This window comes from Sus scrofa, chromosome 2 (genome assembly GCF_000003025.6).
Source record: "Sus scrofa isolate TJ Tabasco breed Duroc chromosome 2, Sscrofa11.1, whole genome shotgun sequence".
NCBI lineage: Eukaryota > Metazoa > Chordata > Mammalia > Artiodactyla > Suidae > Sus > Sus scrofa.
The window spans coordinates 89,766,533-89,794,495 of NC_010444.4; the positions used below are offsets into that span (position 1 = coordinate 89,766,533).

Here is a 27,963-nt window from a genome sequence, read left to right on the forward strand (position 1 = left end):
TTAAAAAAATAGAGAACAGTTTTTTCATTTATAGAGTAGATTCTTTTGAAGAGAGAAATGTTAGGTAACTTACTGGGACCAGACGTATTTTGGAACATTAGGGTAAGATCCTTGAGAAAGGGAACATTTGAATAGAAGCTAAATAACTTCTGGACCATTTCTTTCCAAGGGAAGAATATTGCCCAGCCTCATAAACAAGACTTTTTCCACGGGTACACGTCGTTATATGGCCACTGATCTCCCTCCAAGAACCTCGACTGCAATAGAAAGAATGACATGCACTTTGGGAAAGAGCCACTTTTCCCCCATGTAGCCTTTAAGTGTGATGTAATGGTCTTTGGAGAAAGAGTTGCACTGACTTATTTTTTTTCTTCACCTTAACCTGCCCTTTACCGTGTGATGACTTTTTCTACTCACGAATGAAATGGCTAATTGCAGACAAGAGGGCTGCCACTCCTGTAATCTAGAAGGACTCTGCTCCCTGGTAAGCAGCCGAGAGTTCTTGTTAGAAAGAAGGAAACTAGAGGAAAGGGAATTGACTTTTTTTTTTTTTTTTTTTGGTGTGTGTTCAATGCCGGACCCTTGAACAGGTGCCTTTCATGAGCCTGCTTAAGACGAGCAAAAGCAGCAGCAAAGCACAACTGGACTGAACCCTGGGCAATTTAGTCCATTTTTTGGAGCTTTTCTCCCTCCTCTATAAAATGAAGATAATAACGCTTACTTTAAAGGGACTTTTTACAATTCAGGAGAGACCGTGTGTCAGGCAGTTAGTACATGCCCGGCATGAAGTGGGCATATAGTTACCCAATTCGGTTGATTTTGTATTTTTGAGGGTGATAGTTTAGCTGTAATCAATTTAGAACACACAGAATCTCACGTTATTATTGCTTTTTAAAACTAGCGTCCTCTAGCAGTTCCCGCTATGGCACAATGGGATCAGTGGCACTTTGGGAGTGCTGGGATGCAGGTTCCATCTCTGGCTGGGCACAGTAGGTTAAGCATCAGATCCCTGGCCGGGGAACTCCATATGCCGTGGGGCAGCCAAAAACAAAAACAAACACACACACAAACAAAACAGTGTCCTCCAGCAGACAGGCTATGGGGTTGGACACTTTAAATATTTTAATCCTTTTAGTATGTGATTTGATTTCATTTTAGGAAACTTAAAATGCTTAGTCCAGATGGCAAATTATATAATCAGGCTAAGTCTCCCGGACTCTGAACTTCTGTTGGACATGAAGTACGACTCTTGCTCTGAAACCAGCTCCCACCTTAACTTATGGATTTATTTATTCATTTGTCACCGATTAAAAGAAATATATTTGTTGAGAACTGAGTAACACTGGGTGTGGGGATGTGGGACCAATTGTGTCTCAGGAAAGTCCTTCTGGGAAGCCAAGGGGACGTGTTTACCTGCTGGCTTCTACCTCCAGTTGCTCCAACTCTTGCTACCTTGGAACCCCCCTGAGCTTCTGGTCTACCTGGGTAGGGAGGCGGCAGCCTTGCATCTTCTTGCCACAACATCAGCAGAAAAGGGCCAGGGTAGGGACTGGAGGCGCGTGGATGAGCACTCAGACCCGAGTTAGAAGCCCTGACTGAGAGCAACACAAGGCACCGGGATTCACGGCAAGGATCCTCTCAATAAAAAGCACCAGCTCACCCTCCACTCCCCTTTCCGGGGCGGCAGGGGCGGGGCGCCTATTTCATTCACAACCTTGTATGTAACAGGTTGGCTCCTTGTTAGAAGTCAGCTCTCTCCATGAGCCTTCTGTGCCTTTAACGTGTGTTTTCCTGTTTCTTCAACCCCCTGTCTTCAATTCATGTCTCTGCAGCCTTGCAGATCCAAACCTTCCAGCTTTCCATCGAGGAGAAAACTGAGCTGCATTTAGGCATTTCATTTCTGGGATGTCTATTTTCTTTTCATGGAGGATATTCTGACTCCTTTTTTTTTTTTTTTTTTTTTAGGGCCCTTTCACAAGATGATCAAGATGACATCCACCTAAAACTAGAGGATATAATTCAATTGGTAAGTTCAGCCATGGTCTTATTCTTGCACAATTAACATGCAGCACTTCTCTCTCAGGGGCGAGCATGGTGTTCATGACAGATAATGGGGTTCTGGACTGTGTATTCTGTCGACAAAACTGTGTGAGATGGACAGGAACTGGCTTGGGGCTTAGCACTTGGTCCATAATATGAATGTCGGCTGGTATTTCTGAGTGTCCTGCTGTTTGCTTCATGGCTGGGATCTAGGATGGACGTTGTACTCCCACTGCTACAGGGAGCTGACGGGCACCTCGCTTCCAGGTGTATTTCACGCCCTGCCCTCCTCTCTTGCAGACGGACTGTCCGAAGGCCGAGTGCTTTGAGACCCTGTCGGCCATGGAGTTGGCCGAGCAGATCACACTCCTGGACCACATCGTTTTCAGGAGCATTCCCTACGAGTGAGTGTACCTCACAGCAGCAGGGCCTGCTGCCCGACGGGTGACATTGTTCCCAGGCAGACATGTATGCAGAGGCGTGGGGTTTTATTTTATTTTATTTTAGTCTTTTGTCTTTTTAGGGCCACACCGTAGCACGTGGAGGTTCCCAGGCAGGGGTCGAATTACTCAGCTGTAGTTGCCGACCTGTGCCACAGCCATAGCAACAGAGGATCTGAGCCAAAGCAGCGACCTACACCACAGCTCATGGCAGCGCTTGATCCTTAACCCACTGAGCGAGGCCAGGGATCGAACCTGCGTCCTCATGCATAGAGTAAAGGATGCTCCCTTAAGTTCCTCCCCACCCCCACAAGCTGTCATAATCAGCAGCTTCACACGCAATGCCTTTGTTTGGACAAATCCCAGGTATTGCCACAAGTCCTCCGTGAATTAATAGCTAAATGGAAGTTGAGGGAGGGGCTGGGCAAGAGGCGTGAGTGAGTCCACGTCCCATGAAGAAAGGAGGAAATCCGTGATGATGGAGGGACAAGCGTGGCAAGGTGATGGTTAGAGCTATAGCTATGCTGGCGGTATCGATGCTCCTGCAAGCTTTTCTCTTCTGCACTTTATCTTATTTCCCTCCCCCTCCCCTTTCAGCACTCCTGGACCTATCCATGAACATGGGGAAAAAAAGGAATGTGACCCCCTTGGTTGTACACATGAACCCAGGGATTGTTTGATGACTTGACTTAGGAGCCCCAGATCCTACCTACCTCTTCCCCCCACCTCCTGACAACCCTCCAGTGCAGTGAGGATTCGGGAGGGAGGAGAGGGTAACCTCTGTGGAGGAAGAGAAAGAGCAAAGCCCGGACCCATGTGGTTGCCCTTGGTGCGGTCCCTTCCTGGAACCCTTCTCACCTCTCCTCCTTGTCCCCTCTGGGCCGATGGGAACATGTCCCAGTTATTTTCAGCTGTGGAATTAGCGCACCTTTATGTCCGACAGCCTTGAGGGATGAGGACAGCACCACCCACATCATGGGACAAGGAGACTTCCACAGGGACCCGGTCAACATTTCTGGGATAAGAATGTCAGAGCGGAGTTCCTGTTGTGGTGCAGTGGAGACGAATCCGACAAGGAACCATGAGGCTGTGGGTTCGATCCCTGGCCTTGCTCAGTGGGTTAAGGATCCAGCATTGCCGTGAGTGGTGGTATAGGTCACAGACGCGGCTCGGATCCTGTGTTGTTGTGGCTGTGGCTACAGCTCCGATTGGACCCCTAGTGTGGGAATCTCCATATGCCATGGGTGCGGCCCTAAATAAAGACAAAAGACCAAAAAAAAAAAAAAAAAAGAATATGTCAGAGCAATTTCATCTTAAGTTAGTTTTGGTAATGCCTCGACAAAATAACTCCTGTGTGCTCTAGCTGGCTTGTCCCTTGCTTGCTGTGATCTGGTCACCCACTCATGAGTGAAATGAAGGAGCAGAGCTGTTATTTGGAAGATAGACCTGCTACCAGGCTGAGTTCCCACCACTGTCACTGCGGTCATCATGTGAACCGGCTGTAAAGTGCTAACAAGGGCGTTTGGTCATTGAGCCCTTACCACGTGTGGGCTCTGGGGAGAACAAAGGAAAGTTCCTGCCCGTGGAATTGACATTCTCCTGGAGAAAGAGCACAGTGGAGCAAAACAGGCTGTTCTTGATTAACATTTTTGGTAGTGATGGATTTTTCAAGCCTTGGGCTAAGGCTTAAGAATTTTTTAACAGCTGATCCAGGGAAAATGGTTTTGGTTTCTGAGCTAGGACTTAACCTCTTTATTCCTCTTGTCATTGTTTTCTAATTTCAGAGAAGCTTTTCTAATAGGGACAGAGTTCCAAACATTTATAAGAGAAAGCAGAAAACTGAAAAACCGTTTTGTTTTTGCCATCAAGGGGTAAAATGTTAGGATGGAGCTACAAGTCATTTGTGCTGATCAGGAGCAGCGGGAATTAGGCAGTGTCAAGCTTTATGTATCTAATACTCACAGTAATTTTTCAGGATCCTAGACACCCTTAAAAAAACTCAGTTGATTTTGTGTTTTTTTGTTTTGTTTTTTTTTTTTTTTTGAACTTGCAGAGAATTCCTTGGGCAGGGGTGGATGAAGCTGGATAAAAATGAAAGAACACCTTACATTATGAAAACCAGCCAGCACTTCAATGATGTGAGTAAAAGCATTAAAGGAAAACCTTGGGCAGGCATCTTACAGGAACATGAGTCCCAAGGTCTTCCCACTCCACCTCTAAATTATTTTATTTTATTTTATTTTTTGTCTTTTGCCATTTCTTGAGCCGCTCCCGCGGCTTATGGAGGGTCCCAGGCTAGGGGTCTAATCGGAGCTGTAGCCACCGGCCTACATCAGAGCCACAGCAACACAGGATCCGAGCCACGTGTGCAAGCTACACCACAGCTCACGGCAACGCAGGATCCTTAACCACTGAGCAAGGCCAGGGATCGAACCTGCAACCTCGTGGTTCCTAGTCAGATTCGTTAACCACTGAGCTATGATGGGAACTCCCCTCCACCTCTACATTAAAGGAAGTCTGCCACCCACTTTTTAAGCAAAAATTGAAGGAATTTTTTTTTTTAAAGGCTTGTATCTCCTCTAAGAATTCATAGTGATGTAATAAACTTCCAGTTACCTTCCAGATGGAAGAGGTTCACTTTTGATGGTACACAGATTCTGGTACGTGCTCAGTTATACGCAGGTAGCTGCTGCTGTTTTTATCATGATCATCATTACTTCATGGACATAGATTGACGAGTTCCAAGGGCACAAGTGTTACCGGCCCCTGGTGGTACTGGTGTTGGTAAGGCCGGATTGGTACAATTCCCCCTCCTCGTTGCTGAACATTTAGTAGAAATATACTCCAGGGTCGGAAGGGATCTCTTTGAGGATAATGAGAGTATGGCTGTGGCTGTGTGGAGTGGTGACCAGCTTTCCTCCATCTGTAAGGATGGAGTTGCTTTTCTACCCTCCAACTCCCAGTTGATGCCATTTTAATGGTCTTAGTCTTGTGGTGGAACCATAGATGCTGGAGTGTCTTCAGGTCTCTCCAGGCAAAGGAAGACTCCTTTTTCAGTTCTGCTAAACTACTATAAAAGGAATAATGATAATTTTTTAAAAGACTACCTGGAAACCTATAGGTAAATTATCATCATCCGATATCAAAATACGAAACAACGGGAATTCCCTTTGTGGGTCAGCGGTAATGGATCCGACTAGTATCCATGAGGATGTGGGTTCGATCCCCAGCCTCGCTTAATGGGTTGAGGATCTGGTGTTGCTGTGAGCTGTGGTGTAGGTTGCAGACACTGTTCGGACCTGGCGTTGCTGTGGCCGTGGTGCAGGCCTGCAGCTGCAGTTCTGATTGAACCCCTAGGCCAGTGGCTATAGCTCCAATTCAACCGCGCACCTGGGTACTTCCACATGCTGCCCATGCGGCCCTAAAAAAGCAAAAAACAAAATAAAACACCAGTGTAGATTCCCAAGACAGCGCCTTGTGCAGGATAGCTGTTATCACAGGATGAGCATCAATGCCATTGCATCCTAAATGAGAGAACGCGTGACTCACGTAGGCCACTCTCTGAGAAGCAGAGCCCCTGCTGTGGACAGTAAGCCATTTTTTTTGCTTGTGCTATGTATACAATTGGGATGTAATGGACACTTAAATCAGAGGTTCAATCCCAGGCACTGGACCCACATACCTTTACTTGGATGGCCACTTGCACTGTGTCGAGATTGCAAATGGAACTCATCAACCGCCCTCAGGCCTGCCAACCCTGCTTCTTCATCTTATTCTCTTTTCTCAGTCTTGGGCAATGGCCTCACCATCCACTCACTCAATCAAGCCCAGAATCTAGAGCTCAGTCTTCGACTCCTTCTCCCTCCCCACCCTCCTTACCTCCCCCACATATTAGTGAACCCTAAATCTATATATGTTTCAGACTCTTCTTTTCCTTCCTTTCCCACCACCATAACCTTAATTAGCCTCTTCTCTGAGAGCTCCCACCTCACTCTCCCCAACGCCGTCTCGCTGCCACCCAACCCATTCTTCACGTGGTGCCACGGGAATAACTTCTCTCAAAGGCCCATCCAATTGTGTCCCTTCCTTTGACAAAATTTTGCCAGTGGCTTCCCCTTCCTGGTGCATCCCTAACTGCTCAAGCTGATCTCCAGGAGCCCCATTTACCTGTCTCTCACTGTCCCCTGTACTCCTCAGACCACCACATCCACCATGCCAACATGCCACCATGCCACCATGCCTTCTGCCTCTGTCCCTTTGCAAATGCTCTTCTACTTGGATACAAGGCTGGCTCCCGTGCATCCTTTAGGGTTCGGTGCAGGTAGGACCTCTTTCCAGAAGCTGCCTGCCCCAGGCTGCCTCTGTTTCTCAAGCTCCCCCTCCATGCAGCCTTAGCTTTGTGTTTCACCGTGTGATATTTGTTTCTGTCTGTTTCTCCTACCTTCCCGTCTAACCTGGCTCTGTACCTTGAGGCCAGGGAAACTGGTTTATTTATTTGATTTTTCCTCTTCCTACAACCCCCAAAATGCCTGGTCCTTACTAGGAGCTCAGTACAAAATAATTGCTTTTTTTTTTTTTTTTTGGTTTGTTTTTGTTTTTTGTTTTCTTGGCTACACCCCTGGCATGCAGAAGTTCCAGGGCCAGGGACTGAGTCTATATCGCAGCAGTGACCTGAGCCACAGCAGTGACAATGCTGGATCCTTAACTGCTAGGCCACCAGGGAACTCCTAAAATATTTTTTTTTCTTTTTATGGCTGCACCTGTGGCATATGGAAGTTCCCGGGCTAGGGGTTGAATGGGAGCTGCTCTGTCGGCCTACCCGCCATTATGGCAACATCGGATCCAAGCCACATCTGTGACCTATGCCACAGCTCACGGCAATGCCAGATCGGAGCCACATCTGTGACCTTTACAATAGCTCATGGCAACACTGGATCCTTAACCCAATGATCGAGGCCAGGGATTGAACCTGATTCCTTACAGAGATAACATTGGGTCCTTAACCTGCTGATCACAGTGGGAACTCCCCAAAGTAGTTTCTTTAATAAATACACACAATGATAATTCTGAGGCCCTGTGAGATCTGAAATATCTACGGAATTATCTAAGAATGGGTCTATCCATCAGATATAGTGTGTGGGTATAAGATTAGGGACCTTGTATTGCCTTTGTTAGTAATCTTATTTTATTCTTTTCCTTTCCATATTCTAAGTGTTGGGCTTCTTAAGCTGCTTCTTTTTCTCTTGGCTTTAACTAATAGAATTACAGTACTTAGCCTTGAAACTCTAGGTCCCTTTATGGGCTGGTGAAAACATTTAGCAAGATTAAAAGATAAAAATGTTCTCTCTTCCCCTGTACCCAAGTGTTTCTGGTTTGAGAGTGGGTAGGTTGGTTTGATTTGATGGGGGGTGAATGCGCTGTCTTTCTCTGTGATGACTGAGGCTTCCTAGGGTACATATCCCCACACAGTGGGAACCCGGGGAACTTGGGGAGGGACCCCAAGAAGTAAACCCCTGACCTGCAGTGGTTGCCATTCCTCAGTTCCTCAGGGGTTAGCTCATTCTATTCCACTCCCTCAAGAATTATTGGAAATACCACCTTCATCAAAATTACCAATTACCAAAATCACCTCTGCCCCCAACCAGCTGATTCCCAGCAGTGCTTCCCTTCACTCTGAGGATGGGCAGGTGTCCCTTAGTGTGTTCTGGTTATTATTACAGACTTTAGTCTTTTCAGAAAGTCCGTGTCTAAAGGACCGTGATCTCCACCCGCGTCCCCTGACACCTGCTTTCCTGACATTTCTGTCGGTAATCCAGGTGTTTGGCCTGCATGAGTTACTTTGGCTCTTAGCCGGCCTCTCTTGGCTTTTCCGTTGTCTCAGATGAGTAACCTGGTGGCCTCCCAGATCATGAATTACGCCGATGTCAGCTCCCGAGCCAACGCAATCGAGAAGTGGGTGGCTGTGGCAGACATCTGCCGGTGTCTGCACAACTACAACGGCGTGCTGGAGATCACCTCAGCCTTGAACCGAAGTGCCATCTACCGGCTGAAGAAAACCTGGGCCAAGGTGTCCAAGCAGGTGAGCGTCAGCGGGTGAGTGAGGAGGAGGGGCCGGGAGACCAGAGCCAAGAGAAATGTTACTAATTGGGAAATGATGAGCGGCAACGAGTAGCACGGTTGCCAGAGGAAGGTGCCAACATAGGTAATGACTGCGTTCTTAGCACTTAATTGATTCCACTCCTGTGCCTTTCTAAATGGTTCATTTCGAAAAGAACATACAAACGAAAACATTCATTATCACATATGTGGGGACAACTTCAAACAGTGTGGTTGACAGTCAGGAGCCATCTCCTGACACACTGATTCCCAGTGCAGGCAGTGACACCCAGTGGATCCCTCTTTTTCCCTCACAGTAAGGGCACAAGTGCCTTAGGATCAAAAGCCAGGGACAAATGGTCACCATGTTCACCTTTTTCTTTGTCATTCATGTCATCACGTTTTGGCCGAATGACCTGGATGTGAAGAAATAGAACTTGCCTAGTTTGCTTTTAGGTGGACTCAGCTTGTTCATACTTATTGTTTTCATTCAGATAATGTGAAAATTCAAATGCCATGGCCATTTTCTGCTGCTCTTCCTCCTGGTCTCCCCCCTGGGTGTCAGTGGGGGTTGGGAGGGCTTCTCTGGGCTCGTGGAAGACTGTGTGCACTCACTAGCCTCTTGTAGTCTTTGGCTGATGGGTCATTGGGTTCAAGCCGCTGTGCATTGTCTGTGCCTGGTGCTCACATGGTCAGCTTACCCTGCCAGGAACAAGGTTGTGGTTATCGCCCCCAGGGCACTTGGCTGACCTCACTTCCCCTTCAGCTCTCACTGGCTCTGCTGATTCTCTGAGACTGGTGCGTATTGTCTCTGCTACAGGTCCTGCCCCCTCTGTCCCCCTGGATCCCTGGTGGGCCAGCTAACTCTTCACTACTAGATAACTACCTTGTCCCTCTCAAAGAGTGCTGGGGGAATTGTGTAGGCTCCTCTATGTCCTGTGGGTGCCAGAGGCTAGGAGGGTCTATGCCAGGCACTCTCTCTGTCTTCTTCTTCCACACACCACTACGCCTGCCTTGTTGTGACCACCCAAAGGTGGTGAAGCATCGCCAGGGTGCCCAGCCCCAGGGTTTCGGGCGGGATGAAGAGCATAGAATTCTGCTGACATTTCCTCAAAACTGTCTGGTTTCCTTCACCCTTTCTGAGGATTTAAGCCACCTCTCCGCCAATCAGAGACACTACTTCTGACCCCATTCTATCTTCTTTTCTCTCTCCAACCCTTTTCATTTCTTCTCTATGTAGCAAGAAACCAAGCCTAAATCATAGCTTTTATCCCCTCCCCCAATTCTTTAGTAAAAAGTGAAGTGCCCTGAAAATCCCACATTTGGCCCCAAGAACTAGCAAATTCTTCTTCTGTGAATAAAGCCTGGATCTGGCACATGAAAGCCACACCTTTGTTAAAAATTGTGTAACATTGGAAAATAGAGTCACTATTTGATAATAACTTTATTTTATTTTTTATTAAAGTATAGTTGATTTACAATGTTATGCCTATTTCTGCTGTACAGCAAAGTGACTCAGTCACAAGTGTATATACGTTCTTTTTAAAATACTATTTTCTATCATGTTCTGTCCCAGGAGATTGTCTATAGTTCCCTGTGCTGTATACTAGGACCTTTTTGTTTATCCATTCTAAATGTAGTAGTTTGCATCTACTAACCCCCAAATCCCAGTCCATCCCACTTCCTCCCTGCTGCCCTTGAGGACTACAAGTCTGTTCTCTCTGTCTGTGAGTCTGTCTGTGTTTTGACAATAAGATTGTTGGGGCCATATTTTAGATCCCACATATAAGTGGGATCATATGGTATTTGTCTTTTTCTAACTTACTTCCCTTAGCATGAGAATCTCTAGTTGCATCCAGGTTGCTGCAAATGACATTAGTTCACGAGACATGCACATCGGGGTGCATGTATCTTTTCGAATGAATGTTTTGTCCAGATATATGTCCAGGAGTGAGATTTCTGGATCATATGGTAATCTCTATTTTTAGTTTCCTGAGGAACTTCTATACTGTTTTCCATGGTGGTTGTACCAGTTTACATTCCCACCAGCAGTGTAGGAAGGTTTCCTTTCTCCACACCCTCTCCAGCTTTTATTATTTGGTGACTGATTAATGATGGACATTGTGACTGGTGTGAGGTGGTACCTCATTGTAGTTTTGATTTGCATTTCTCTAGTAGTTAGCGATATTGACCATCTTTTCAGGTGCCTGCTAGCCATCCATATGGCTTCTTTGGAGAAAGGTCTATTCAGGTCTTTGGCCCATTTTTTCATTGGGTTTTTCGTTTTTGTCATTGTTGAGTAAAAGTTATGGTTTTATTAAAAACTGTAATAAAAAACCTTTAATGTTGAGATCATTGCAGGGTCATACGCAGTTGTAAGAAATCATAAAGATCCCCTACACCTTAGACCCAGTGTCCCCCAATGTAACATCTTACATAACTATAAACAATATCACAACTCCAGAATTGACCATTAATATCAACCACCCACTTTATTCAGACTTTATTACTTTTACATGTACTCATGTGTGTGTTTGTGTGGGAGTATATTGTGTTTTATATGCTTTTTTTTTTTTTTAGGGCTGCATCTGGGGCATATAGAAGTTCCCAGCTAGGGTTTGAATCGGAGCCACAGCTGCCCGCCTACGCCACAGCCACAGCAACTCGGGATCAGCCGCATCTGCGGCCTACACCACAGTTCACAGCAACACCAGATCCTTAACCCACGGAGCGAGGCCAGGGATCAAACCCGCATCTTCATGCATCCTAGTCAGATCCGTTGACCACTGAGCCATGAGGGAACTCCCCTCTGGGCTTTTATTACAGGGATAGATTTGTGTGATCACCACCACGATCAAGACATGAAGCAGTTCTATCACTAGGATCCCTCCTGCCACGCTTTTATGGTCACAACCACCTTCCACTCTCTCCCTCCCTAACTCCTGGCAACCACAGATTTTATGTCCATCTCTTTAATTTTGTTATTTCAAGAATGTGGTATAAATGGCATCCTACAGCATATGACATTTTAAGATTGCCTGTTTTTTTGGGGGGGCTTGGCCTCATTCCTTTGAGATCCATCAGGTTGTTACCTGTATCAATACTTGTTCCATTTTATTGCTGAACAGTATTTCATGGTATCGATATATGACACTTCATTTAACCGTTCGCCCCTTGAAGAACATCTGGGTTGTTTCCACCTTTCGCTGTTACAAATAAAACTGCTCTGAACATTCATGTATAGGTTTTGTGTAAGTGTAAGTTTTCATTTCTTTGGGATAAATGCGTAAGAATGCCATTACTGGGTCATATGGTAATTGTTTGTTTAATTAATTAATTAATTTATTTATTTATTTTGTCTTTTTGCTATTTCTTTGGGCCGCTCCCGTGGCATATGGAGGTTCCCAGGCTAGGGGTCGAATCGGAGCTGTAGCCACTGGCCTACGCCAGAGCCACAGCAACGCGGGATCGTCAACCCACTGAGCAAGCACAGGGACCGAACCCGCAACCTCATGGTTCCAAGTCGGATTCGTTAACCACTGCGCCATGACGGCAACTCCCTGTTTGTTTAATTTAGTAAGAAACTGCCAGAATCTTTTCCAGAGAGGTTGTACCTTTTACATTCCTATCAGCAATGTATGAGTCAACCCGTTTCTCCACATTCTTATCAGCATTTGGTTTTATCATTTTTCATTTTAGCCACTTGGATTCTCACTATTGTTTTTATTTTCATTTCCTGGTGGTTAATGATGTTAAACAACTTTTCATGTACTTGTTAGCATCTGTATATCCTCTTCCATGAAATGTCTCCTCAGGTCGTCACCTCTTTTTTAATTGGATTGTTTGTCTTTTTACCTTTGAGATTTGAGTATTCTTTCTGCAATCCTCCCACTTTATTCTTCTGTCTCAAAATTATTTTAGCTACTCTAGGTGCTGTGACTTTCCATATGAATTTTAGAATAAAACTATATCTAAAAAACTTTCCCGAGATTTCCATTGGAATTCCATTAAACAAAGTGACATCTTTACTCTACTGAGACTTCCATCCCATAAATGTAGTATTTCGCACTTTTTCTTTAATTTTTTTAAATCAGCATTTTGAAATCTTCAACATACAAGTCTTATGTATATTTTGTTGGATTTATGCCTAAATATTTCATTTTTCTTTGGAGATATTTTAAATGTTATTGTGCTATGTTTTTGTTTTTGTTTTTCTCTTTTTAGGACTATACCCAGGACATATGGAAGTTCCCAGGCTAGGGGTCAAACCAGAACTGCAGCTGTCAGCTTACACCACAGCCACAGCAATGCCAGATCTGACCTGTGTCTGTGACTTACACCACAGCTCACAGCAACGACAGATTCTTAATCCACTGAGCAAGGCCAGGGAAACTTGCATCCTCATGGATACTAATCAGGTTTGTAACCCAGTGAGCTGCAACAGGAACTTCATTATTATTGTGGTTTTAATTTTGGTTTCCACAATTCATTGTTAATATGTACAAATGTGATTGATTTTTGTGTGCTGATCTTAAATTTGCAATCTTGCTGAGCTCACTTATTAGTCCTAGGAGTTTTTCTATAGATTCCTTGGAATTTTCTACATAGACAGTTATGTCACTTGTAAATAAGAATAATATCATTTTTTCTTTCTAATTTATATCCTTTTATTTCCTTTTCTTGTCTTATTGCTCTGGCTAGACATTCCAGTGCTGTGTTGAATAAGATGATAAGCAAAGGAATTCCTATTGTGGCTCAACAGTTATGAACCTGGCTAGTATCCATGAGGACATGGGTTTAATCCCTGGCTTTGCTCAGTGGATTAAGGATCTGGTGTTACTGTGAGCTGCAGTGTAGGTCACAGACATGGCTCAGATCTGGCATTGCTGTGGCTATGGTATAGGCCAGCAGCTACAGCTCTGATTCTACCCCTAGCCTGGGAACTTCAATATGTCATGAGTATGGCCCTAAAAAACAAAAAACAAAACAACAACAACAAAAAAAAGATAAGAAAGGACACTCTTATCTAGTTCTTGATCTTGGGGAAATCCTCCTTTCAATTTTTCACCATTAAGGATCGTGTGAGCTATAGGGTTTTTTTTGTGAATGCTTTTTATAAAGTTTAGGGCACTACCCTCTCTTCCTAGTTTTTTGAGAAATTTTATGATGAATGGGTATTGTAATACTATTTTTAAAATGGTATTCATTATATCATTATATCAGAATCCAAAAGCTGGACACTGAGCCCTTTGTTGTGCCTGGGTTTTGCCTCCCTCTAAGGCAGTTGTGGCCTAGCCCTTAGGCTCTGGATACAAAGAGAATGTTATCCTGTGACACGTCACACTTCATCAGGGTCAGTAAGTCACTTCTTTGCCTTCTCTTTTCTTCTTCTCATTCTTTTTTCCTCTGAAGTTGGCATCAAGGGATTCGTAAATGTTCTTTAACAAAATGTTAGGCCTTCCCTGTACTTGGTGATATTCATGTTTTTGACAGGATGCAAGTTTAGGGATAACAGAACTGACTATGAAGTAGAGATGATAAGACTAATATTGGATTTTTTTTTCAAATTTGAAAATATCATCTACAGAGACATTAAGTAGAATTTACCATTTCAGTAACACGTACGGATCACTCAAAGTGGCTTTAGTATGGGGGATAGACTATCCTCCAGGGCCCAGTACCTCAACCCAGTCACGGTAAGCAGGGCCTAGTTGCATATGTGCCCTGCTTCAGACACTTTTGTTAGTACCATCATCTCTATAGCTTTTCTTAAGGTCTGAGTTCCATCTGGGAGACATCCAGAAGACCTGGTAGAATATATGCTCTGGAGCCCACCAAATATGGTGTGTGTCTGTAGGACAGACTGTATTCCTAAAGCTTCTTTGGGCAAAGGCCAGCCCTGGGCCAGGCAGAAGGGCTGCCTGACCTCATCCCATTCCTCCAGCCCTCCACCCCTGTGCACGCCTTGCTGGCTGTCTTCTTCCAGAGCTCTCAGGGACCAGGATGGGGAGGGAGCCCTTTCAGCCACTTTGAAATCGCTCATGAAGCCATGCAGCTCCTCTCCAGATTGGGACAGAGTCATCTGAGGAGCCTCAGCCAGGACTTTACTGCAAGTGTTTCTCCCAGCCTGGCTGCTTGGGTGTGGGAATGACCAGGAGAGGGTCATCATCTCCAAGGGCCACCCTACCATTGTCCGAGGCACAGGGAAGACACTTTAGACCAGTGTCAACAACAACGTCATGTAATTATCAGTTGTACTTTTCTAGAAAATGGATGAAGATGACCACAAAAGAAGATTTGAACTAGAGGGTATTGATTGGTTCATAGCCAGGCAACCTAATATGTGCTTTCATGACTTGGAAATTAATGATCAAATAAAATCATTAGGGAAATTCCCTGACACAAGACCTCTCCTTGAAGATCCCCTGTTTTTTTAGTTCTGTAAGTTCCTAAGTTTCCTGTGCCTTCCAGCTTTTCTTTTCTACATATTTTCTTTCTGACTAAATGAGTAGTCACTTTTTCTTCTCTACATGTTCTTCTTTCTTTTTTTAAACATCAAATTATATGTAATGCACCATCTCTATACTTGGAAAATTATATCACATCACAAGAGTCTGGCAAAGGTATTAGTACTTGCTAATATAGAAGAAAACTGAGCATCTTTTGGTAACTCACCACCTTATCAAACCATAGGAATGTTTTCATGACATACTAAGTTATTTGTTTCTTTCTAGACAAAAGCTCTAATGGACAAGCTTCAGAAGACTGTTTCATCTGAAGGAAGATTTAAGAATCTCAGAGAAACTCTTAAAAAGTACGTTTATCTTATTAAAGTGTTCATAATTCAGAAATGTATTTATGTAATTTTATAGTCTACAAATAGTGCCTAACTCCTACTTTGCCTTTGAAGGGAAAACAAATGGGAAACAACTTATATCATTTAGGTATTTCTCTTTTTTTTATTGAAGTAGAATTGATTTACAATGTTGTGTTAATTTCTGCTCTATAGCAAAGTGGTTCAGTTATATATACATTTTTGGGTTTTTTTGTCTTTTGTCCTTTTAGGGACGCATCCTCAGCATATGGAGGTTCCCAGGCTAGGGGTCTCATTGGAGCTGTTGCTGCCAGAGCCACAGCAGTGCCACATCCGAGCTGCGTCTGTGACCTACACCACAGCTCATGGACAGCAGATCCTTAACCCACTGAGTGAGGCCAGGGATCGAACCTGCAACTTCATGGTTCCTAGTCAGATTTGTTTCCGCTGCGTCACGATGGGAACTCCAGTTATATATACATTCTTTTTAAAACATTCTTTTCCATATGGTTTATCATAGGACATTGAACACACTTCCCTGTGCTCTACAGTAGGACCTTGTTGTTTATTCCCTCCGTGCATAATGGCTTACGTCTGCTAACCCCAACCTCCCCCTCCATCCCTCCTCCAGCCCCCTCCCCCTTGACAACCACAAGTCTGTTTCTATGTCCTCCATTTCTCTTTCGTAGATAGGTTCATTTGCTAGGTGTTTGTCTGATGTTCCTTTTCATTTGGAATAACCACGCACATATAGTAAATGTCTTATGGATAGACTCATGATATGCAGAGCATTCCGCATAAGAAAATATCACCATAATTGATCAACCCATCTTTTACTATAAAAAGTTTCTTGATTTGGCATTTCCATTTCTTTTCTTTCTTTTTTTTTTTTTTTTTTTTTGTCTTTTTGCTATTTCTTTGGGCTGCTCCCGTGGCATATGGAGGTTCCCAGGCTAGGGGTTGAATCGGAGCTGTAGCCACCGGCCTATGCCAGAGCCACAGCAATGTGGGATCTGAGCCATGTCTGCAACCTACACCACAGCTCACGGCAACGCCAGATCGTTAACCCACTGAGCAAGGGCAGGGACCGAACCCGCAACCTCTTGGTTCCTAGTCGGATTTGTTAACCAGTGCGCCATGACGGGAACTCCGGCATTTCCATTTCTAAACAGAGTAATTTCCTATGACGTTTCATGTAAATATTCCAGAACTTACTGAATATTGTTATTTATTTTTCACCTCTTATTGCTGATTCATTCTCTCTTTACACACACACACACACACACACACACAGAAGAGAAGCTATTCTCCTGCGACTTGTTTTCATATGATCTACTATACATACTTGCCTTACTCTGGGAAATATTGTCCTGGGATGCCATGAGTGAAAGAAAGACTCACAGCAACAACAGCAATAACAACAACAACAATGGCACAAGAACTATTCACTGAATAATTTCCAAAATACAGATTCTATGCTAAATGATTGATGTGACTTATTTAAACTTCCGAACAAAATAAAGAGATAAGTTTTATTGTCTCCACTTTACAGACAGGGAATCTGCTGTCTAGAGAGTTGGCCCAGCATCACTTAGTATGTGGTCAAGCTGGGACTCAAACCCAGTTCCCTCAGGCTCAAAAGGCCATGTTCTCAGCCTCTAGACTCTTTGAGAAGACCAAGCTTGTCCTCCATCCAAAGAGAGGTCTCACTTGAGTGCGCAGGTGTGATATTAATTAAGTCCATCCCTTCGAAAACATTTAAATACTAACTGAAACGGAAAACAAATTTTACAAGCTCTAAACACATTGATTTTTCCACCCACTTCTTTAAGGTTGAATGTTTGTACTTAAGTGAGATGAGGGTATAGGATTTTCCTATATGCTTTTACTGCTCAGAAAAGTGTGGCCAGTTTACAGGTATTACAAACATCACAAGCAAGTACCCTAGCAAATGCTTTGTCTTTGTCTCTAAGACATCCTGTTGTTTGAAATCCCATTGTCTCAAACACAGAGAAAAACATAGGCTGTAATTTTGTATTATATTCTATTGTAAGATGTCTTTAAAATTCTGCATATCGGCGTTCCCGTCGTGGCTCAGCAATGATGAATCTGAGTAGTATCCATGAGGATGCGATCCCTGGCCTTACTCAGTGGGTTAAGGATCCAGTGTTGCTGTGGCTGTGGTGTAGGCCAGCAGCTATAGCTCTGATTCTGCCCCTAGCTGGGGAACTTCCATATGCCATGGTGTGGCCCTAAAAAGCCAAAAACAAACAAATAAAAAAAAAAACAAAAAAACTCTGCATATCATGAGTGTGCTTCTGAAAATGGAATTGAAAGACTTGATTCTTCAGGAGGGGAGCAGCACAGTCGCTGACTGTTTAAACTGGGTAAATGGACACTTGTGTGAATGGCCATGAAAACAGTGCCTCTTGGTCTTGCAGTTGTAACCCCCCAGCTGTTCCTTATCTGGGGATGTACCTGACAGACCTGGCGTTTATTGAAGAAGGAACACCCAACTTTACTGAGGAAGGCCTTGTCAATTTCTCCAAGATGAGAATGGTAGGTGAGAATTTCACCGTCAGTGTGTCTCAGTGGCTTACAGAGAAGAAGCAACGTCATGGAAATCCCTGTTTGCTTTTTTTTTTTTTTTTTTTTTTTTTTGTCTTTTTAGGGCCTCACCCATGGCATATGGAGGTTCCCAGGCTAGGGGTTGAATTGGAGCTGTAGCCGTCAGCCTACACCACAGCCACAGTAACCCCAGATCCAAGCCACATCTATTGCCTGCACTGTAGCTCATAGCAATACTGGATCCTTAACCCACTGAGTGAGGCCAGGGATCCAAACCACATCCTCATGGATACTAGTTGGGTTTGTTACTGCTGAGCCACAACAGGAACTCCCACTGTTTGCTTTTTAATCTTGAGGTGGAAGAGATGATGGTCACTTGAGAGTGGCAGAAGCAGGACATTGTCACGGGGCCATTTCAGCTTTTAGTCTGGATGAAGAGGGTGGGGAATCAAGCTCCACGGATGACTGTCCAGGGCTGACCAGTCATAGGCAGATGCTGAAGACTTTTGGCTGGACAGCCAGCTTCTGAGCACTAGGTTAGAGGCAAGGGGCCCATGGACAGTGGCACCAAGGGCTTGCCACTCCTGAACCTGAAGCCACCCAGTGCCAGCTGTTTCCCTAATGGTGAATTCAGTATCTTCTTGCTGTTAGCATTTAGCATGGCTCATCAAAGGGCAAGAAAGCCCCAGGCCTGGGGCATGATCGGGCAGAGCTCCAGATACTTCATTGAAGGAATTGACTGACTAGTCTGGGCCCACAGAAAAAATGTGCTGCAGCACAGGAAATACTTCTGCTTTGCTTTTGTTGTTGTTGTTTCTCTGTTAGATATCACACATCATCAGAGAGATTCGCCAGTTCCAGCAGACCTCCTTTCGCATAGACCATCAGCCAAAGGTAATGTTCTATGGTTGAAAGGGAATTTAATGTAGGAAAAAAGTGGAAATTAATGAATTGGACACAGATAGAATTGATCAGTAATACCAAAAGCTGACTCAAAGAAAAGACCTATAAAATAGACAAATCTTTGGTAACTCTGACTTTAAAAAAAAAGAAAGAGGGCCAAAAGAATATCAATTCATCATTAAACTCTATTTTAGCTCCTGTTTCTCACAAAGCTGTCTACACCACCACCACCCCTGGCCCAAGCTACCAATCTTTGCTACCCAGTCTCCTTGCATTTGCTCTAGAGTGTAAAATCCATTCTATACTCCATTTACAGCCAGCTAGAACTCTCTGAAATGCACAGTGGAAGTTGTTTGCCCCTTGCATAAAATATTTCATTGGCTTCCCTTTGCTCTTAGGATAAGGAAAGAAAAGCTCTTGATGTGTCCAAGAAGTCTTGTGTAACGTGGTCCCTACTCATCTTTTAAGATTGATCTCAAGTCTTAGACCCCCTTCCTCTCTTCATCCCAGCCGCAACTGGTCTTTCTTACCTTTTCCTCCTGCCCTTTCTTTTTTCTTTCTTTCTTTTCATTTTTTAATAGATGTTATTTTTTAGAATCATTTTAACTTTAAGAAAAATGGAAAGATAGGACAGAAGATTCCCATGTAAGTCACGGTCAGTTTTCCCTATTATTTCATGGAATGACATATTTATTATGAAACTTATAAGGAAGCTCGGATAGGCAAAAAAATGATGTTTGTTTTTTGTTTTTGTTTTTGTTTTTTGTCTTTTTAGGGCTGCACTTGTGGCATATGGAGGTTCCTAGGCTAGGGGTTGAATCAGAGCTATAGCTAATGGCCTGTACTACAACCGCAGCAACACACGATCTGAGCTGCATCTGTGACTTACACCACAGCTCACAGCGATGCCATATCCTTAATGCACTGAGCGAGGCCAGGGATCGAACCTGTGTCCTCATGGATGCTAGTCAGATTCATTTCCTCTGAGCCATGACAGGAACTCCCACTTTTAATTTTTTAAATTTATTATTATTTTTTATAAGGACTTTTTTTGAAAAATAAGAAGGATAAGGTAGAGCTTTCCCTGCCAGATACAGACACACATCCTCAAACCACAGTAAAAAAAAAAAAAAAAAAAAAACAGGACTATGTTGGCACAGGAATACAAATTCAATGGAATAGGATGAAGTCCAGATGCAGATTTTGTCTATATGAAAATCTTATATGGGATAAAGGAGGCATTAAAAAAATTGACTATTCTATAAATGGTATAGAAATTCTGGCTCTCCATTTCATATCAGTCACAAAAATGGGGTCCAGATGAATTCATTACCTAAATATAAAAAGAAATGCGAAATCATTTAAAATATAGGACAAAATATTCATGGCCTTTGGATTTGAAAGACATTCTTTTTTTTTTTTTTTTTTGTCTTTTTGCTATTTCTTGGGATGCTCCCACGGCATATGGAGATTCCCAGGCTAGGGGTCTAATTGGAACTGTAGCTGCCAGCCTATGCCAGAGCCCACAGCAATGCAGGATCCGAGCCGTGTCTGCAACCTACACCACAGCTCACGGCAACGCCGGATCGTTAACCCACTGAGCAAGGGCAGGGATCGAACCTGCCAATTCATGGTTCCTAGCCGGACTCCTCGTTAACCACTGTGCCACGACGGGAACTCCTGAAAGACATTCTTACACACAGAAGGCAACAGCTGTAGAAGTAGAACTTGTTAATGTTTGTTGCATCAAGATCTAAAACTTCTCTATGACAAAGGGCAATTATGTTAAAAGAAAACAGGAGTTCCTGTCGTGGCGCAGTGGTTAACGACTCCGACTAGGAACCATGAGGTTGCGGGTTCGGTCCCTGCCCTTGCTCAGGGGGTTAAGGATCCGGTGTTGCCGTGGGCTGTGGTGTTGGTCGCAGACGCGGCTCAGATCCCGCGTTGTTGTGGCTGTGGCGTAGGCCAGTGGCTACAGCTCTGATTAGACTCCTAGCCTGAGAACCTCCATGTGCTGAGGGAGCGGCCCCAAAAATGGCAAAAAGACAAAAAAAAAAAGAAAAAAAGAAAACAAGCAGTAGTCTAGAAGACAATATAAAACAAAGAAACAGAATAAATGTATTCCTACATATCTAAAAGGAAAGCATAAACAACTCAACGGGAAAATTGACAAAGCTATAAATAGGTAACTTGGAAGAAGAAACCAAAAAAGCCAATAATATTTGAAAACTGCTCCGCTTCATTAATAAGAAAAAAGGCAAATTTTAAAGAGGCATCATTATCAGTTATCAGATAGGCACAATTTTTAAATATTGATAGTAGCAAACATTAGTTAGGATATAGGATAACCAGCTCTTCTCATGTGCTGTTGGTACCATAGTTTTGGTGATCGTTTTATATTATCTTTTGAAGTTAAAAATTAATATACCAAGTAAACAGAACGCCCACACATAGCTGGTGAGAATAACATGGTACAACCACATTGAAGAATTGTCATTTGGAGGTTTCTTAAAATGTTAAATATGCATCTACCTTATGACCCAGAAATTACTTACTCTCCAAGGTATTTATCCAACGGAGAAGTGAAAACACACCCATAAAAATCTTGTATAAAATATTCTTTGCATTTCTTAATAATATCCAAAAATTGGGAGTTCCCTGGTAGTGCAGTGGTTAGGATTCAGTACTTTCAACACTGTGGCCCGAGTTCATTCCCTGGGCTGAGAACTGAGATCCCGTATCAAGCTGCTGCATGCTATGGGCAAAATAATAATAATATCTAAAAATTGGAAACAACCCAATTGTCCATAAATAGATGAATGGATAAACGAATTGTGGTGTGTCTGTACAGTGGACCACTACTCAGCTATGAAAGAGGACAAACCACTGAAACACACCACAATGTAGATGAATCTCAAAATATTACACTGAGGAAAGAAACCAGATACCAAAGTGTATATCCTATGTAATATTCACTTATCATGTGAAGTTCTAGACTAGACAAAACTAATGTGTGGTGATAGAAATCAGAGCAGCAGTTGCTCCTGGGAGCAGATTGATTGGGAAGCTGCATGAGGAGACTCTCTGGGGTGATGGAATTATTCTACATTGTAATACGTAAGGTACATGGATGTTCACATTTGGCAAAACCAATCAAGCTATTGATTTTGCTTACATCGGTTATATCTCCGTAAAAATAAGGAACTATTTCCATGGCGATACCGCATGCTCCAGTGTGTTCATTCCACTGTCTTTCTTTTTATTTCCATTGTCTACCCCAGAGGGTCATTCATACATGACCACCAGAGAGCCTGTCAACAGGGATTTCACTGTAGCCTTGTGTCACGGTGATTTTTTTTTTTTTTTTGTCTTTTTAGGGTCACACGTGCTGCATATGGAAGTTCCTAGGCTAGGGGTCGAATCAGAATGCAGCCGCCCGCCTACACCACAGCCACATCGATGTGGGATCTGAGCCACGTCTGCGACCTACACCACAGTTCATGGCAACACCAGATCCTTAACCCACAGAGCGAGACCAGGGATCCAACCCGCATCCTCATGGATACTAGTCGGGTATGTTACCGCTGAGCCACAACCGGAACTCCAAGTTTTTAAAGGTTTAGGGGAAAATGTCGAATTGTGTCAGGTTCCATTCAGAAACGTCCGTACTGGTGTTTGGAAAGAATTAAATGCGGAGATATTCCTCTTTTCTCCAGGTCACGCAGTACTTGCTTGACAAAGCCCTCATCATAGATGAAGATACGCTCTATGATCTGTCACTAAAAATTGAACCTCGGCTCCCTGCTTGACCATCTGGCTTCGCCCCGAGTCCGTGGAATTTTCATGGAAAGCAGAACGGACAGAACTGTGCATGCTGTGCCTCCCAAAGAGTAGGGAGGACCGGGGATGGAGACCAAGCCAGTCTCCTTTGTCCACCGAAGATGACAGAACCAAACTGGAATTCTGTCTCCAGTCAGGGAAGCGCAGCTGGTTGGGGTTAAAGACAGATGCTTCAGGCTTGGGTGGAAAGGTGAAGAAGATGGATATTTGGTAAAGCTGAGGGCACATCTGCCTGAGGGAATATCAAGAGGGGAAGTGCTGGTAGCCCGTTTTCATGAAGCAGGAAAGAAGGTGAATTTGAAACTGCTCCACGTTCTGTTAGAACTTGGGGGACGAGCGTCCGTGGAAAAGGCCTGCGATATTTCGCTGGCACTTGACCAACCGGGTGCACCTCCCAATCTCCTCCTGGGATTTAACTGTTACATTTCCTTTGTTACAAGCTTCCAGAAGAGCCGAAGCTGCTTCTGTCAGTTTGGGCGACGCATAAGCAATTTCAGTCTAGAGCATGTGCATGGTTCTCAGCGCATTATAAATATTCACATCGGAGGAATGGCATGTTCTGAAACTGCTCTTTCAGTCTTTAGGCGACAGGGCAGGAAAGACGCTAAAAGTCAGGTGCGTCTGTACGTAAGATTTCCAGGATTAAAAATCAAGTAGCTGAGCCCCCAGGACTGTTTCGAGTCGGTGGGAGGGGCTTCTTCCTGAGGCTGTGGAGCCCAGGAAGCCAATGCCCTTGGAGAGGCAGGTGCATGCTTTGCAACAATATGCCCACGCTCCTCACCGACAAAACTGTGGAAGAGGACAGAAGGCCACCAAGTGCTACAGGGAAGAAGAGTGGGTTTCAATGCTAAGTGAAAAGATGTACTTAAAATGTATCATCTCTACTCCCTGCTGTGCTCCGCCCCCCCCCCCTTATGTGGGAATCTATTCTGATTTACCCAAACCATTTTTAAGCCCACTATGAACATTGGATGTATTTTTTTGAAGCTGTTTAGTGAGACTTCCTTTTTATAACCGCCCCCCCATTCCGTGTGCTATTGGAAGACAGTTTTCCCCCAGTCATCTTTGTTTTTAGATTTTGAGGCATTTCTGAGTGAAAATGTTCTAAGTATATGGGAAATGGGCCCAACCTCTCAACAGCTCTTACATCAGAAAGCCAAATGCAAGGGTTGGTCCTCCTCCCTTAGGCTGGGAAAGTAATCTTGCTTTCCCCAGGGTTTGTAGGTTGTTGAAGAAATAGGGCTCTCTCATGTTTACCTCCCTCTTCTCTTCTCAGGGAGACCTCTGCTTTAAAAGAAGGAAAAGAAAAAAAAAATACAGTTATTATTACCTGAGCCTATTGCACCTGGCATTATCCCTACGAGGCATGAGGTGTATGGATGCTGACAGTGAAAAAAATTGATCTGTTTGGCTGTTTTCCATCTTTCTTTGCACTTTAATTATGTTGTTAGAGCTAACAACTGACTAATAAATTCAATTTGCTGGCTCCTAAGACCCAGTGGCATTGATAATGTCCCATAGAGGTGGAGAATGTACATTTTTCCTGCATGGTAAGGGCCATCTCTGTATATAACTATAAAGTGAGATATGAAGTAATAGAAGATATTTATACTATTTGCGAACCACTCCAAAAATATTTTCAATAGCTCATATTAGCCAACAGTGTAGCACTAAACCCACAGAGGGTGACTTAATGGATGTTTTCTTTCTTTTTTTTTTTTTTTTTTAAAGAAGTTGCTTGTTTTTTTCCTCTCTAGTCTCAAGTAAGAGGTTGATGCATCCTGATGCATGATAAGAAGCATGGGTTGTTTGGGTCCTAATAATGCATAACTTACAATTTATTTCTCAGTGTTCAGAAACCGAAGAGTTTGTACTAATGTATGTCAGTCGCACCAAGCACCTCAAAGTCTTGCAGAAGAATAAGAAAGTAAAGGTTAACTTTCTTGGCTGAAAAACATCATTTGGAAGGTGAACAAAACCAGGACGAATCAGTGAAAGGACCACACACACGGTAGTTTCAGGCTGAACAACAGGTGGAAAAGTTGATGCATCCAACTCTGCCCTTAGAGTCCCCCAAAGTCTTCCAGAAGGGAGGGTGTGGTTCTGTCGGCACTGTGCCTGGAAGTCTGGACCCTTAACTCTCTGACCCAGATTTTCCAAAGGCACTGCAACCATTCTTATTAAAGAAAAATAGGAACTAGAGGGATTTCCAAATGCTTCTCCCTTTTTGGCGTAGGCCTTTTTTCCCCTCTGCTAGTGACAAAGCCGGCAAGTCTATTTCCTGCAGAATGTTGGCCGCGCCCCCCAGTGGTCAACTGTGGGCACTGTCCGTTGTCTGTGCTGACCCTTTAGCATTTTATTGACGCTAACACACTCCTTCTGAGAGTCTAAAGCATTGCTGGAGCTGTGCCTCGAGAGAACTCCACCTCCAAGGGCGTTGCTTTTGCTGACCTGCACCATTTCTGGGTTAGCTGGAAGAGGAAAATGTTTTTTAAAAAGCTCAATTTGGTGACATTTAAAATCCCCAAGAGCAATTTGTGATTTCTTTCCATTGTTTAAAGCACCCATCCTCTTCTGCCCTGTAAGCTTTGAGTGATTGTCAGAGCACGCACTCTTGGCTGTGTCTGCTTCTATCCCATCATATGAGACCCATTTCTATGAATAGATGGGAGGTCAGCCTCTAACAGCCAAGTAGGGAACACGTATTATTGCAAAATTAACCTAGAAAATCAGAAGCAAAATCCAATTTCATGCTTTCAGATGAATACCCATGTTTTGTACTGTCAATGAAATTATCTTGGGGATTTTAGGGGATGCCTTTGGTTATTAACTAAGACATCCAGTTTTGCTACAGGGACAAATCTCTCACTTAAGTCAATATATTGTGTGACAGATTCAGGCATGAAGTAAAATGTTGTCACTTTTCCTTAGTGTTTGAGTTTAAAGAGGGAATTTTAAACTCTTGTTGCAATATTTTCAACTGGTGCCCACACCAAGCCCCTATTTCTGTTTGTTAATTTCAGTGCATCTTAAAGTACTACTTAAAAACAAATGAATTTCTGGAGTTCCTGTCATGGCTCAGTGGTTAACGAGTCCGACTAGGAACCATGGGGTTGCGGGTTCGATCCCTGCCCTTGCTCAGTGGGCTAAGGATCCGGCATTGCCATGAGCTGTGGTGTTGGTCACAGATGCGGCTCAGATCCCGCGTTGTTGTGGCTATGGCGTAGGCCAGTGGCTACAGCTCTGATTAGACTCCTAGCCTGGGAACCTCTATGTGCTGAGGGAGCGGCCCCAAAAATGGCAAAAAGACAAAAAAAGAATTTCCCCCAGAAATTGATTTTATTTGATGTACCCAAGCCTTAAGTTTAATAAAGAAAAAAAAATGAAACTTGGAGATACTGAATAACTTAGAAGAGAAAAATCTGTTATGTTCCCCCTTGAATGCGTGCGATAATGGACTCACACATCTTCTTTTTTCAGGATGTTATACAAGATAAGACCTTGGGTCGAGAATGATTGAGCCATTTGTAAATTCTTAACTAAAAAGAGTAATGCAACAGAGGGATTTTTCCCAATATTAACTTTTATTTTACAAGAAAGGATTTTATTTAGCTCTCGCTCTCTCTCTCTCTCTTTTTTTAAGGGCACCTGGAAGTTCCCAGGCTAGGGGTCAAATTGGAGCTGTTGCCTGTGCCACAGCCACAGCAATGCCAGATCCGAGCTTCGACTACAACCTACACCATAGCTCACAGCAATGCCGGATCCTTAAACCACTGAGGGAGGCCAGAGATTGAACCCACATCCTCATGGATAGTAGTCGGGTTCGTAACCTGCTAAGCCACAATGGGAACTCGCTATTTAGCTCTTCAAAGTTTGATTTTAATCCCCCTTGAAGGGGTGATCCTTTCCCTTCACTTCAAAATATAAGATTTTTTTAAAACCAGCCTGTAAAATTTCTTATTTTTACTGCTATTGAAATGCTATAAAAGATAACATATTATTTATGGCTAAAGAATAGAGCTAGGCTAATGTCCACAGCCAGAAGGAATAAATAAAGATTCATTTTCATTTCAGTAAGACAACAGATTGTAAGTTTAAATAATGACTTGATTACAGACACCACTATGTGAATCCCGGTAATAAGACTTGAGTCAATGAAACCTAATCAGTGTCATTTCTCTGTGTCTGCCAGTGGTTTAAAATTAAAGCAGGGCAGAGCTAAAGGAGAAAACAACCATTTTGTTGTAGGTATAAACACATGAATGATTCAGAAAAGTATTCATCTTGGCTGCCACACCACATCATGTTAACATTAGGGTGGATTTGATTGTACTTGATCTCATTTGCTCAAGAAAACTAATAGTTCTACTAAATGATGTTGAACCACTGTCTTTTACACTATCATTATTTTTTCTCTGGAGAGACAGTTATGAAAGCGTGCTGGGCTAGGGATCCTAGCCCTGAGTCCTAGGCCCAGGTCTGTATCTAAAGCTGGGGAACCTTAGGCCAGTGCTGAAACCTCTCTGCTCCTCAGTTTGCTTATCTGTGAAATGGGGCTAATGGTAATTCCTATGCTGCCTACCTCACAGGGCTGTCATGAGGAAAACTGTAAAGTGCTGTCCACGTGTGAGGTAACTTGATTACCATCCTCGTCTCTCTTGTGCAGAGGATCTAAGTGTATTTCTTTGTTATTTGTGTGTGTGATGGACGCATCCATGTGTTACTTTGAGAAGTATATTGTTTGTGTCCAGTTTGCAAATCTGCTGACATTTGTGACTCCGACAGAAGGGTTTGTTCTGTGGCCTAACTTGCCAGGTGAGGTGTGGGTTATGCCTATATGCAAATTAAACTTTGCCTTTCTCAAATTCTCCACAATCTCCTTAGTCTCTTTATTTGATTCTTTTTTTTTTTTTTTTTTTTTTTTTTTTTGCTTTATTTAGGGCTGCGCCTGCAGCATATGGAGGTTCCCAGGCTAGGGGTTGAATCAGAGCTTTAGCTGCTGGCCACAGCCACCGCCACAGCCATGTGGGATCCAAGCCACGTCTGCGACCTACACCACAGCTCACAGCAATGCTGGATCCTTAACCCACTGAGTGAGGCCAGGGATCGAACCCACATCCTCCTGAATCCTAGTCAGGTTTGTTAACTGCTGAGCCATGAAGGAAACTCCTGCATTTGATTCTTTTAGCATTTTTCATAGCAATGGACTCCTTCATATATTCTTTTACTTCTAAAGTTCAAGGGTAGGGGGCTGGAGGGAGT

The 27,963-nt window shown here is 43.6% G+C and overlaps 1 protein-coding gene across 5 annotated transcripts in view; it reads left to right on the forward strand.

Moving 5' to 3' along the window:
- RASGRF2 (Ras protein specific guanine nucleotide releasing factor 2) overlaps positions 1–27,571 on the forward strand; it is a 268,156-nt gene extending 240,585 nt beyond the window's left edge. For all 5 annotated transcript variants that reach the window (XM_021084499.1, XM_021084503.1, XM_021084500.1 and 2 more), the window contains exons 20-27: positions 1,966–2,026; positions 2,341–2,444; positions 4,534–4,618; positions 8,362–8,559; positions 15,311–15,390; positions 17,832–17,949; positions 18,784–18,852; positions 22,578–27,571. In XM_021084499.1, coding sequence (XP_020940158.1) covers positions 1,966–2,026; positions 2,341–2,444; positions 4,534–4,618; positions 8,362–8,559; positions 15,311–15,390; positions 17,832–17,949; positions 18,784–18,852; positions 22,578–22,670 — 808 coding nt within the window. In that variant the 3' untranslated portion in view covers positions 22,671–27,571. The remainder of the gene's footprint in view (positions 1–1,965; positions 2,027–2,340; positions 2,445–4,533; positions 4,619–8,361; positions 8,560–15,310; positions 15,391–17,831; positions 17,950–18,783; positions 18,853–22,577) is intronic.